This window comes from Lepidochelys kempii, chromosome 2 (genome assembly GCF_965140285.1).
Source record: "Lepidochelys kempii isolate rLepKem1 chromosome 2, rLepKem1.hap1, whole genome shotgun sequence".
NCBI classification, from domain to species: Eukaryota; Metazoa; Chordata; order Testudines; family Cheloniidae; genus Lepidochelys; species Lepidochelys kempii.
Genome location: NC_136381.1, coordinates 75,754,594 through 75,768,588, shown reverse-complemented (window position 1 = coordinate 75,768,588; position 13,995 = coordinate 75,754,594). Strand labels below are relative to the sequence as shown.

The 13,995-nt window shown below is 41.8% G+C and overlaps 1 protein-coding gene across 2 annotated transcripts in view; it reads left to right on the top strand.

Moving 5' to 3' along the window:
- The window catches only part of ASXL3 (ASXL transcriptional regulator 3), a 130,639-nt gene that overhangs the window by 31,535 nt on the left and 85,109 nt on the right, over positions 1–13,995 (top strand). The window contains exons 3-4 of one of the 2 annotated variants that reach the window (XM_073331281.2): positions 4,912–5,020; positions 6,369–6,480. In XM_073331281.2, coding sequence (XP_073187382.1) covers positions 4,912–5,020; positions 6,369–6,480 — 221 coding nt within the window. Of the gene's footprint in view, positions 1–4,911; positions 5,021–6,368; positions 6,481–8,550; positions 9,080–9,741; positions 10,203–13,995 lie in introns of those variants that run through there. The other variant, XM_073331277.2, reaches the window with a different exon arrangement.

Here is a 13,995-nt window from a genome sequence, read left to right as displayed (position 1 = left end):
ATCCAGATTGCAAATTAATTCCAATTCAGCAGTCTCTCGTTGGAGTCTGTTTCTGAAGTTTTTTTTTGTTGAAGTATTGCGCTTTTAGGTCTGTAATAGAGTGACCAGAGAGATTGAAGTGTTCTCCAACTGGTTTTTGAATATTATAATTCTTGACGTCTGATTTGTGTCCATTTATTCTTTTACGTAGAGACTGTCCAGTTTGACCAATGTACATGGCAGAGGGGCATTGCTGGCACATGATGGCATATATCACATTGGTGGATGCGCAGGTGAACAAGCCTCTGATAGTGTGACTGATGTTATTAGGCCCTGTGATGGTGTCCCCTGTATAGATATGTGGCACAGTTGGCAATGGGCTTTGTTGCAAGGTTAGGTTCCTGGGTTAGTGGTTCTGTTGTGTTGTGTGTGTTTGCTGGTGAGTATTTGCTTCAGAATGGGGGGCTGTCTGTAAGGAAGGACTGGCCTGTCTCCCAAGATCTGTGAGAGTGATGGGTCGTCCTTCAGGATAGGTTGTAGATCCTTGACGTTGCGTTGGAGAGGTTTTAGTTGGGGACTGAAGGTGACGGCTAGTGGCGTTCTGTTACTTTCTTTGTTGGGCCTGTCCTGGAGTAGGTGGCTTCTGGGTACTCTTCTGGCTCTGTCAATCTGTTTCTTCACTTCAGCAGGTGGGTATTGTAGTTGTAAGAATGCTTGATAGAGATCTTGTAGGTGTTTGTCTCTGTCTGAGGGGTTGGAGCAAATGCGGTTGTATCGCAGAGCTTGGCTGTAAACGATGGATCGTGTGGTGTGGTCAGGGTGAAAGCTGGAGGCATGTAGGTAGGAATAGCGGTCAGTAGGTTTCCGGTATAGGGTGGTGTTTATGTGACCATCGCTTATTAGCACCGTAGTGTCCAGGAAGTGGATCTCTTGTGTGGACTGGTCCAGGCTGAGGTTGATGGTGGGATGGAAATTGTTGAAATCATGGTGGAATTCCTCAAGGGCTTCTTTTCCATGGGTCCAGATGATGAAGATGCACTTTTCCACTGAATGCATCTGATGAAGTGAGCTGTAGTTCACGGAAGCTTATGCTCAAATAAATTGGTTAGTCTCTAAGGTGCCACAAGTACTCCTTTTCTTTTTGCGAATACAGACTAACACGGCTGCTACTCTGAAACCTGTCATCTAGCAAAGATGATTAAAATTAAACGGAGGCTACAACTTTAAGGTTTTTTAAAAGGTTTTAATTTATTTAAACATATTTTTCATTGTGCTCAGTAATCTTAAAAAAAAACTTGTTTGTATTGACTTTTGTCCTTTTCTCTGTGGCAAAAACTGTTTTATGGAGGGTGATTGAACATAGTAGTCAGATTTCTTTCTTATCTGCTTACAGGGGGTTAATGTAGTTAACACCTGCTGCAGGGCGAGCAGAGGGAACTCAAAACACAAGATACTTTTTGAGGGGAGAAAGAGGAAGCTTGCCCTGATAAATGGAAGTTTGTGTGCATATTAGGAGGAAGATATCACACAGTGTTTAAGAACTTGTGTACTTCTGAATCATAACAGTTTTAGAAAAGAACAAATTTTGCATCCTAAACTTCTTGACAATATCTTTTAAATTATCAAAAAGTCTTAACACCTTTTTATATTGGAAGACTAACCAATTATTCTCTTTCTTTCTTGTTTTGCATGTGGTTGCTTCGTGCCTCCCTATCTCCTTTATAGGAAGTAAGTATCTTTTTAAAAACATTTTATAATTTTGAAAGTATTTTCTAAAAGTGCTTGTTTTGTGTGTGTGTGTGAGTAAATTGGTTTTCTTTTGATAACAGAAAATACCCACTTTAAAGACACATATTACTACAGATGAAAGTACTCAGGAATGTTTTTCATAATAGCAAAATAGTTTTCCGCACAGTATAAAATATATGCTTCTAAAGGCTGAAATTTCACATATGCTGATTCATAGTGACAAACGTTTTTTCAGTATATAGGTTTAAGACATGTGGCTGTTTTCGAGGCATAAATATCAAGGCATGGTGTGCAACTTGGTCAAAATTGAACTGATTCCGATAAGAATTTGACCCAAAGTTTTTTGAGTATCTTCTGTTTGATATGCAAGGAATAAAATAGGGGCAGGGGAAGTCACAAAATGCCTAGGAAAGACCCAGTAAAAGGGGAAAACAACCGTGTAGCTTTTAAAGATATTCTTGGGCATCTGCAGCCTTGACTCTCTCTACCACATACAAGACAGAGTGGTAGCTTGTGAAAAGAGGAGTATGGCCTTCAAGAAGGAGGGAAGGTTGGAGTGATCATTATATGTTGCATACAGCCCTAGCAAAGTAGGGAAATATTTAGACTCAGTTCCACTCAGCCGACACCACACTGCATGATTGGATCTTTAGTCATTGGGTTTTCAGGATGCAGCCCAGTGCTTTCTGATGATGTATGTGGCAAGTGTCTCCTGAGGATAATACAGTTCAACTTTAACACCAGGAGTATTGGTCTGATCTCTACTTCCCCTTCTTCGTGTTCTATAGGAGGGGAGCTAATATAGGGATTGTTGAAGTTGGCACATCGGATACATGTACTTACTGCTCAGTAGCTGACATGGATTCCTTTGTACTCAGAAAGTGGTTACTATTGTCCATTTACTAATTGGCCAGTATTTGAAGATTAAGATACCTGCTGCGAGAACAGTAGTGGCCATGGGGGGAGAGTTCTATATTTTGAGTTCATTTATCTTGTATTATTTTAATTGCCAATGATGAGATATCTAAACACAAGTGTTGTGACCAAAATCTCTCTAGATGGACCAGCAGTAGAAATTAGAAGAAAGATGCAAAATGCAAACTTGAGTATTATATAGACACACACAACTCTATTTTGTTATTCCATGCAAAGAATTCAGCTGCCTTTGCAGTTAGCATCTTCCTATCAGCATCCTGCTGAAATAGTCTTCATTTCTGACAGTTTCACTAAATCGAAGCTCCAAGCATCTGACATAATTATCAGTAGCTTCAAGTTATATATGTTATCATCTAAAAAATGTAGCTTGAGAAAAATGGTCTTGCATTACTAAGTTAAATGCCATATGTCACGGTATATGAACCAGTAATTCAATAAGAACATTTCTAGAGAAAGGCGTGCATCTTATTTGAAGTCTGTGTTCACTGATCATCAAACAGTAACAAGACATTTTAATGTATTCTACTTTAGCTGTACTTGTAATTTATTCACATTCCTAGACTGGTCACATAGTATTATATCAGCTCAAAATGTAGGATTCTTTTTATTTGCAGGAAAAATAATTTTTTTAAAGAACAAATCCTTCAAAAATGTTCTGTTCGTATGTTTTAAAATTTACCATTTAATATCTGACATGAAGAGCTATAGCAGCAGGTTTAGCTGTAGTATTGGTTTTTAATGGAGAAGCAGTATGTACACTGTCTGAGAGTCAATACAGAGTAAATATTGTGGTAATATGGCACTTTAGGTGACCTATAATAAATTATATTCTACAGCTGTTCTGATATGAGGACACCTTATAACTAACTACCTATGAGCTTTTACTGGAACAACAAATAAATGATCATATAATCCATCTTGTCAGAAAGTTAATTTACATACATTATGGACAAATTCTGCTTTGAGATGCAACCATTGAACTCATTAGGAACAGTGTCCACATCAGAGGACAGAATTTAGCTCCTACCAATAAAATCTACCAGAAACAGTTTTGAATAGGGACCAGTATAATTAAAAAAAATTATAATGGACTCCTGAACCATAATTCCTGCAGACTTTTTGATTGTCTAACTGAAGCACATTAGTTTCTGATGGACTTTAAGTTCCATGCCCAGTATTTTGCTGGGTGTAGCCTCAATCCTGCAAACACACATGCATAACTTTATGCATATGAGTAGTTACACTTAAGTTAGTGGGACTGTTTATGTGGCTAAAGTTAAGCATGTGTGTTTGCAAGATTGGAGTCTATGTGAAGAAACACAGTTGGAAGTTTAGTCTCTAATCATAAGTATAACAATGTGTATGGGGAGATAGATATGATGACAGTACACCTATAAACCCTGTAGTTAATTTTAGTTGTTCCATTAATATGAAACAGGATAAGTTTGTGAGCACTCCCTGCACCTTCACTATCCCCCAAATTAACTTTTCAGAATAATATGAATTTAGCCAGATCAAAAATGCTTGCTTTGTTTTTCTCTTGCATGTAAAATCTGGCTCTGTGTATACATCACCTAAAGATATTTGTACAAATTAAACTCTGTGTGAAGGTATTGATTTTATTTGACCATTTTTAAAAGGTACTTCAAAGTGCATTCCAATATGATATTGCATATAATTACTGTGCCACTAAAAGTATAAAATATGTGTGTGCATGTTTCTATAGTAACTTATGTTGGGCATTTTAGAAAAATGCTGTCCTAAGTAACTTTAACTCCTGTAAGTTTAAATATGTTCTTCCTGAGCTCTTTATTATTATTCTTTTGTTGCCTTTCATCCTATAGGATGCAGCTGCCCTTGAACTTGGTACTGTTTTGATCATTCATGTGCAGCAGCCACATTGTCTGTAACATTTTGAAAATGAGGCTTCATGGTGTTGTTTGTGAAGTAATTTCACATAAATATTTGGACTTTGGTGCTTTAGAACATGAAGCTGATTGCTCTATGAAGAAAAGCATAATTATAATTCACAGACTTTTTGCCTGAAGCCTCGGGGACAGATGCATATGATTAAGTTTGAAACTGCCCTGTTATTGTAATGTAGATGTTTTCAAGGTTGGGAGAATTTAAAAAAAAAAAAAAAAAGAAAAAGGCAAGCATGAGTTTAAAAAAAAAGACAGAGGGAATAGTTTTACAAGAGGCACTCAATCTTGGACTGCTTTATTTTTGCACAATTTTATTTTTCAGTGGAACCTCTCCATTAGCTTGTCTGAATGCAATGCTTCATACTAACACTCGTGTAGGTGATGGAACGTTCTTCAAAATCCCTGGGAAGTCGGGACTCTATGCTCTCAAAGTAAGTTGAATTTTTGCATATGGAAAGTACATAAAGTGGATTAATAGTGCCATGTATGTCTCAATAGATATAAAGGAAAACAAATTAGATTCTGTGGGGAGTAGATGAGCTGAAAGTCTTTTTCTAACTGTTTTCAGATGTCTTATAATGAAAGTAAGCACTGAATGTTTTATCTCAGAAAGAGTATACGTGTTCTTGAATTTGGCGTATGGTAAGAAAACCCTGCTGTAGCTAAAATACAGCTTTTTCAGAGTTGTTAACAGAAAGGCCTTTGTTTTATAAGCAGTGAGTTCAGGAGGATCACTGACTTTCTCATGAAGTAATTGTGTTAATATTTCATTTTTTGAACAGTGGAAGACTTTTGCGAGTTCAGTGTAAACAGCTTTTAAGTTACAGCTTATTTTAAATCAGGAATATACTTACAGTGCTAAAATCCTGAGTGCTTTGATACTAAGAGATGGTGATAGTTGTAGTTGTGAGTTTTTTCTTGTTTGTGTTTTTCTGTTTTGTGCTGGTTGAAAAAAAAAATTTTTTTTTCCTGATACCCATGATCAAACGATAGTGACTTCATACTGGAGAAAAGGGTGAAGTAGGAGCAAGAAAACCAAGTTCTGCAGACTAGATTTAATCTATTTAAATTTGGGGGAAAATTCTCTGATATTTGTGATAGAAAAATAATTTTGCACAGTTTAGAAACAATAAAAGCAGTATGGATAATGCTGCTCCTTAGAACTAAAAATGCACTATTTTTTGATTAACGTTGAATGGATTTCAGAATAATCGTTTTCTCATTTGCTAACGGAATAATGTTTAGTTTGGTCTTGTTTTAAATCTGAAGATATCCCTGGCTCGAAACCAGGTATTTGCAATCATTCCCATGGCTTTTGAGTTCCAGGTTGCTGCAGCTATTTGAATTCAGGAAACAGGCACAGGGAAAAGAGAAACATTAAAGGATTTGTTTCTCTTGCAGCCCTTAGGACGTTCAGTTAGATGACTGGAATTTTTAAGTGCCAAACAAGTCTGTTCAAACACAAAAAGTGAAAGGAAGTGCACTTTGATTTATAACTTTTTATATAAAAGTCTAAAATGTGACTTTTTACAGGATAACTTGAAAATCAAAAGCTAAAAGAATTATCTCGTAAAGATCATGTTTTTATTCTTGCCATAAATTAACTCTTATACAGGAAGCAGATCAGTTTTTGAAATGTAGACACCCATATGTGTTGCAACAGTTTTACCTTCGGGAAAACCTAACCCTAATATAAACATTTTTTGTGGCTGGCCTTACATTATTTTTCTTTTCTCTCCCCTCCTCCCTTTAAAAAAAAACAACCAAAAAACACTGCAGAAAGAAGAATCTACATGTCCAGCAGATGGAACATTGGATTTAGGATGTGAATCTGAGTTAGATGGCACTGAAATGGCTGAGACAAACAATAGTAATGGAGAAGAAAATGGAGGTAGGTATTCTTAATTTCACTTTACAGGAGCTACTATGGAAGGCATATATACCAATTAGGTTCATTATTCATGTTTTCAAAATAAACTATGGTTGTTTTTGCAACTAATTAAAACAATTTTGAGAAACAACTTCCCAATTTTGTTCTTATAGAGGGGTCAGGGGCACATGAGAAAAGTGGCCTTTTTGTTTTTGTTTTTAAAAGGCAGTTGTGTTATGGGGAAGCTATGAAGTATTTACAGTGTTCTGAGTAGACCTGTTTTTCATTTAGTATTTCCCCCCTTCTCCCTTTAGTATATCACTTGCCTTCTTAGGCCCCAATCCTGTAGAGTATAGGTAGATTCGGTCCTACACCTGTCTGGAGCCCCATTGACTTCAGTGGGATTTTGCATGGGCACAGGGATCCTCCAACACAGTTCTTTGTGTAGGACCAAGATCTTAGATTTATAAACTCTTTGGGGCGGGGATCTTGTTTTTGTGCTGGTATGGTGCCTGGCACAATGAAGGTAGTGTGACCTAGGTCTTAAATACTGATATGCTGAACAATGATACTTTAAAATGCCACCCTTAGAAATATAACTTTTTACTTTTAGGAGGTAATAAATACATATAAAGAGAGAACCTAATCCCTCAAATTTTTATCATATATAAACCCCTAAACCAACTAAAGACAATTAGTGGTGAATGCTATAGCTCTTGAAGATTAACCAGTGAAGTGTTACTGTGCATACTTTACAGTATATTGGAAGTTTTCATGGCTATATGCCACTGAAATTGCCCTTTTTGAGCATTTCTCTGTTCTGCCTTCCCTCTTGAACCCTGAACTACTAGTGGACTTGCAGCATACCCTTTTGGATCCTTCTGTGGGGTAGGGATGGATACATACCCATTATTGGATTTACATAATCTTTGTGGATACTATTACTCAGGTAAATATAAGGAAGGATAGAATGAGGAAGGATGTTCCAGTGATTTGGGCACCAGCTTAGGATATGGGAGTCCTGGGTTCGTGTCCCTGCTCTGCCACAGAATTCCTGTGTGATCTTGTGCAAGTCACTTCGTCTCTTTGTGCCTCAGTTCTTCATCTGTAAAATGGGGATGATGATATTTATCTACCTCGCAGGGGTGTTGTGAGGATAAATATATTAAAGATTGTGAGGTGCTCAGAAACCATGATTATGGGGCCATATATGTACTTAAGATAGACATTTGTGAATTGAATTATGAGATTGTGAATCTGGGTAGAGCTATAAAGGGCATATACTCTTTGATGGCTTAACTTTTCGTTTCCTTGCTTTAGAGACTTTTATATTAGGTATGTAATGTGTGCAGCCTTAACTGGTACACAGTGCAGGAAGGACTATTAAGAAGTATTTCAAGGGCAAATGAAATCATAGGAAAGTCATAAATCTGTTGCTAAGTAGGTATGGAAAAATTGTCAATAATGATGCAAAGAAAGCAAAAGCATTGAATTCATATTTCTGCTTTCTACTAGGAAAGAAGCTGGGTGAAGCTTAATGTCTATTTTGCTTCAGTCTTCACTAAAAAGGGTAATGGTGAGCAATACTCAACACAGTTAGTATTAACAACAAAGGGAAGAAATGCTAGCTGAAATAGGGAAAGAACAGGTTAAAGAATATTTAGGTAAGTTAGATGTATTGAAGTTGGCAGGTCTGATGAAGCTCATCATAGAGTGCTTAGGGGTCTAAGCCCTGGTCTACGCTACGAGTTTAGGTCAAATTTAGCAGCATTAGATCGCTTTAACCCTGCACCCACACAACGAAGCCATTTTTGTCGACTTAATGGGCCCTTAAAATCGATTTCTGTACTCCTTCCCGACGAGGGGATTATCGCTGAAATCGACATCGCTGGGTCAAATTTGGGTTAGTGTGAATGCAATTTGACGGTATTGGCCTCTGGGAGCTATCCCACAGTGCTCCATTGTGACCGCTCTGGACAGCACTGAACTCAGATGCACTGTCTAGGTAGACGGGAAAAGTCCCGCGAACTTTTGAATTTCATTTCCTGTTTGGCCAGTGTGGCAAGCTGATCAGCACAGGTGACCGTGCAGATCTCATCAGCAGAGGTGACTGTGGAGTCCCAGAATCGCAAAAGAGCTCCAGCATGGACCGAACGGGAGGTACTGGATCTGATCGCTGTATGGGGAGTTGAATCCGTGCTATCAGAACTCCGTTCCAAAAGATGAAATGCCAAAATATTTGAAAAAATCTCCAAGGGCATGAAGGACAGAGACTATCACAGGGACCCACAGCAGTGCCGCATGAATCTTAAGGAGCTTAGGCAAGCCTGCCAAAAAGCCCAAGAGGCAAATGCCCGCTTGGGGTCAGAGCCCCAGACATGCTGCTTCTGTGATGAGCTGCACGCAATTCTAGGGGGTTACCCTACCACTACCCCACCCCTGTACGTGGACTCCTGCTAGGGGGGAGTCTCTCACAACAGGGATGAGGATTTTGGGGACGAGGAAGATAGCGCACACCAGGCAAGCAGAGAAACCGTTCTCCCTGACAGCCAGGAACTGTTTATCATCCTGAAGCCAATACCCTCCCAACCCGGGCTCTCGGACCTTGAAGGCAGCTCTGGTGAGTGTACCTTTGTAAATCTAATACACAGTTTAAAAGCAAGCGTGTTTAATGCTTACTTTGCCCTGAAGACTTGGGATGCATTCGCGGCCAGTACAGCTACTGGAAAGGTCTGTTAACGTGTCTGGGGATGGGGTGGAAATCCTCCAGGGACATCTTAATGAAGCTGTCCTGGAGGTACTCCCAAAGCCTTTGCAATAGGTTTCTAGGGAGCCTTATTGCGTCCTCCATGGTAGGACACTTTACCATGGCAGGCCAGTAGCACGTAGTCTGGAATTATTGCATAAGAAAGCATGGCAGCCTGTGGTCCCGGTGTTTGCTGGCATTCAAGCAACATCCGTTCTTTATCTCTCTGTGGTATCCTCAGGAGAGTGATATCATTCATGGTCACCTGGTTGAAAGAGGGGAATTTTATTTAGGGGACATTCAGAGGTGGCCGTTCCTGCTGGGCTGTTTGCCTGTGGCTGAAAAGAAATCATCCCCGCTGTTAGCCAGGCAGTGGGGGGAGGGGTGAAGCTATCATCCCAGAATATTGGGTGTGGGGGGGCGGGGAGGGGGTTAGTTGGGTTTGTGAAACACATTAACCCGAAAACGTCAGCCCCTCCTTTTAAATGGCCAATGTGTCTTTTTCAATTTTAATCTCCCTTTTTTTCCTCCCACAGCTGCAAATGTTTCAACGCTGCGACTAGCATCTCCTTCCCAGAGGCTAGCGCAGATAAGAAGGCGAAAAAAACGCACTTGTGATGTAATGTTCTCTGAGCTCATGTAGTCCACCCAAACTGAAAGAGCCCAGCAGAATGCATGGAGGCAGACAATGGCAGAGTCCAGGAAAGCACAAAATGAACGCGAGGACAGATGGCTGGAGCAACAGGAGAGGTGGCAGCAGCATGATGAAAGGAGGCAGGATGCAACGCTGAGGCTACTGGAGGATCAAACTGATATGCTCTGGCGTATGGTTGATGTGCAGGAAAGGCACAGACCGCCGCTGCAGCCCCTGTGTTATCAATCGCCCTCCTCCCTAAGTTCCATAGCCTTCTCACCCAGACACCCAAGAACACGGGGGGCTCCAGGCACCCAACCACTCCACCTCAGAGGACTGCCCAAGCAACAAAGATGGCATTCAGTAAGTTTTGAAGTGCAGTGTGGCCTTGTCCTTCCCTCCTCCCCCACCCCACCCGGTGCTTCCCTCCTCCCCCACCCCTCCCGGGCTACCTTGGCAGTTATCCCCCTATTTGTGTGATGAATTAATAAAGAATGCATGAATTTGAAACAACAATGACTTTATTGCCTCTGCAAGCGGTGATCGAAGGGCGGGAGGGGAAGGCGGTTGGCTTACAGGAAAGTAGAGTGAACCAAGGGGGCGGGTTTTCATGAAGGAGAAACAAACAGAACTGTCACACCGTAGCCTGGTCGGCCATGAAACTGATTTTCAAAGCTTCTCTGATGCACAGCACGCCCTGCTGTGCTCTTCTAACTGCCCTGGTATCTGGCTGCACGTAATCAGCGGCCAGGCGATTTGCCTCAACTTCCCACCCCGCCATAAACGTCTCCCCCTTCCTCTCTCAGAAATTGTGGAGCGCACAGCAAGCAGTAATAACAATGGGAATATTGGTTTAGCTGAGGTCTAACCAAGTCACTAAACTGTGCCAGCGCGCTTTTAAACGTCCAAATGCACATTCTACCACCATTCTGCACTTGCTCCTGACTAGTGTCCAGGCTGCCTGTGTACAGCTTCATGAGCCATGGCCTTAAGGGGTAGGCTGGGTCCCCAAGGATAACTATAGGCATTTCAACATCCCCAACGGTTATTTTCTGGCCTGGAAAGTAAGTCCCTTGCTGCAGCTTTTGAAACAGACCAGAGTTCCTGAAGATGCGAGCGTCATGTACCTTTCCCGGGCATCCCACGTTGATGTTGTTGATACGTCCCTTGTGATCCACCAGTGCCTGCAGCACCATTGAAAAGTACCCCTTTTGGTTTATATACTGGCTGCCTTGGTGATCCGGTCCCAAGATAGGGATATGCACTCAGTCTGTCGCCCCACCACAGTTAGGGAATTCCATTGCAGCAAAGCCATCCAGTATGACCTGCACATTTTCCAGAGTCACTACCCTTGATAGCAACAGCTCAGTGATTGCGTTAGCTACTTGGATCACAGCAGCTCCCACAGTAGATTTGCCCGCTCCAAATTGATTCCCGACTGACCAGTAGCTGTCTGGCTTTGCAAGCTTCCACAGGGCTATCACCGCTTGCTTGTGAACTGTGAGGGCTGCTCTCATCTTGGTATTCTTCCGCTTCAGGGCAGGAGAAAGCAACTCACAAAGTTCCATGAAAGTGCCCTTACGCATGCGAAAGTTTTGCAGCCAGTGGGAATCATCCCAGACCTGCAACACTATGCGGTCCCATCAGTCTGTGCTTGTTTCATGGGCCCAGAATTGGCGTTCCATGGCACGAGGCTGCCTCATTCCCACCAGGATGGCCAAATTGCTGGGGCCCGTGCTTTGAGAGAAGTCTGTGTCCATGTCCTCATCACTCTCGTCACCACGCTGCCATCGCCTCCTTGACTGCTTTTACAGGTTGTGGTTCTGCATATACTGCACAGTAATGCGCGAGGTGTTTACAATGCTCATAACTGCCACGGTGATCTGAGCGGGCTCCATGCTTGCTGTGGTATGGTGTCTGTAGGAGAGCAGAGTGGCAGCAGAAGCAGTTGTTCAGTGACGATGGTTTGCAGACCTACTGCACCGTCTGCTGCCAGGACACAACAGCTGAGCGGGCTGCACGCTTGCCGTGTTATAGCGAGACAAGAGCAGCCGAGCAGAGTTGCAGTGGAAGTGGCCCTGTGAGACCTCCAGGTGAGCAGGAGAGCAGAGAGTGGCAGCGGAAGCAGTGGCTAATGGCCTGCAAGGTGGATTCAGGAGAGAAGGAGAGCAGAGTTGCAGCGGAAGCCCATGAGAGACAACATGGAGAAATTGGCTATCGAGATGAGCAGGAGAGCAGAGTGGCAGCGGAAGCAGTGGATGACGATGATGGTTAGCAGTTCTACTGCACCATCTGCTGAAAGCAGTATGGCACCCGCATGGAAAAAAGGCGCGAAACGATTGTCTGCTGTTGCTTTCACAGAGGGAGGGAGGGGCGACTGATGACATGTACCGAAAACCACCCGCGACAATGTTTTTGCCCCATCAGGCATTGGGAGCATAACCCAGAATTCCAATGGGCAGCGGAGACTGCGGGAACTGTGGGATAGCTACCCACAGTGCAATGCTCCGAAAGTCGACGCTAGCTTCAGTACTGTGGACGCACTCCATCGACTTAGTGCACTTAGTGGGGACACACACAATCGACCGTATAAAATCGCTTTCTAAAAATCGACTTCTATAAATTCAACCTACTTTCCCAGTGTAGACATACCCTAATTGAAGCAGTCTTGGAATTGTTAGCAATTATCTTTGAGAAGTCATGGAGGACAGGTGAAATCTGAGGAATAGAGGGGGGCAAATATAATACCTGTCTTTTAAAAAGGGGAACAAAGAGGACCCAGGAAATTATAGATCAGGCAGTCTAACTTCAATACCTGGAAAGATGCTGGAAGAAATTATTAAACAATCATTTTGTAAGCACATAGCGGATAAGAGGGTTATAAGGAATAGCAAGCATGGATTTGTCAAAAACAAATCATGCCAAACCAATCTAATTTCCTCCTTTGACAGGATTACTGGTCTAGTAGATGGGGCAAGCAGTAGGTGTGGGATATCTTGATTTTTAGTAAGGCTTTTGACATGGTCCCATATGACATTCTCAGAAGCCAACTAGGGAAATGTGGTCTAGGTGAAATTACTAAAAGGTAGGTGCACAACTGGTTGAAAAACCATACTCAGAATAGTCATCAGTGGTTTGCTGTCAAAGTGGGAGGACATATGTATTGACAAAGCCCTGGCTGGGATGATTTAATTGGGGATTGGTCCTGCTTTTGAGCAGGGGGTTGGACTAGATGACCTCCTGAGGTCCCTTCCAACCCTGATATTCTATGATTCTATGAGTCCTGTGGGGGTCTGGTACTATTCAGTATTTTCATTAATAGTGGAGTGGAGAGTGTGCTTATAAAATTCGCAGATGATAATAAGATAAGGAGCTGCAAGCACTTTGGAGGACTGAATTAGAATTTAAAAGGACCTTGATAAATTAGAGAATTGGTCTGAACTCAGCAAGATGAAATTCAGTAAAGTCAAGTGCAAAGCACACGTAGGAAGGAAAAATCAAACGCACAACTACGAAAGGGGAATAACTGGCTAGACGGTAGTACTGGTAAAAAGGATCTAGGGCTTATAGTGGATCACAAATTGAATACGAATCAACAATGTGATGCAGTTGCAAAAAAAAAAAGGCTAATATCTTTCCGTGGTGTATTACCAGGAGGGTTGTATGTAAGTCATGGGAGGTAATTGTCATGCTCTATTCAGGGGAGTAGCCTGATCTGGAGTACTTTGTCCTATTTTGGGCACTAGACTTTAGGAAAGATGTAAACTAATTGGAGAGAGTCCAGAGGAGAGCAATAAAAGTTTTAGAAAATCTGACCTATGAGGAAAAGTTTTTTTAAAAATTGGGCATGTTTAGACTTGAGGAAAGAAGGGCGGGGGGGGGACTTGATAAGTCTTCAAATATGTTAAGGGCTGTATAAAGAGGACTGTGATCACAACTGTTCTCTTATGTCCACTGAAGGTAGGGCAAGAAGTAATGGGCTTAATCTGCACCAACGGAGGTTTAGGTAAGATGTTGAAGGAAAAGCTTTTGAACGGTAAGGGAAGTTAAGCTCTGGAATAGAGGTTATGGAATCCCCGTTACTGGAAATTTTTTAACGGGTTGGAGAAACACCTGTCAGCGATGGTCTAGCTTTACTTGGTCCTGCCTCAGTGCA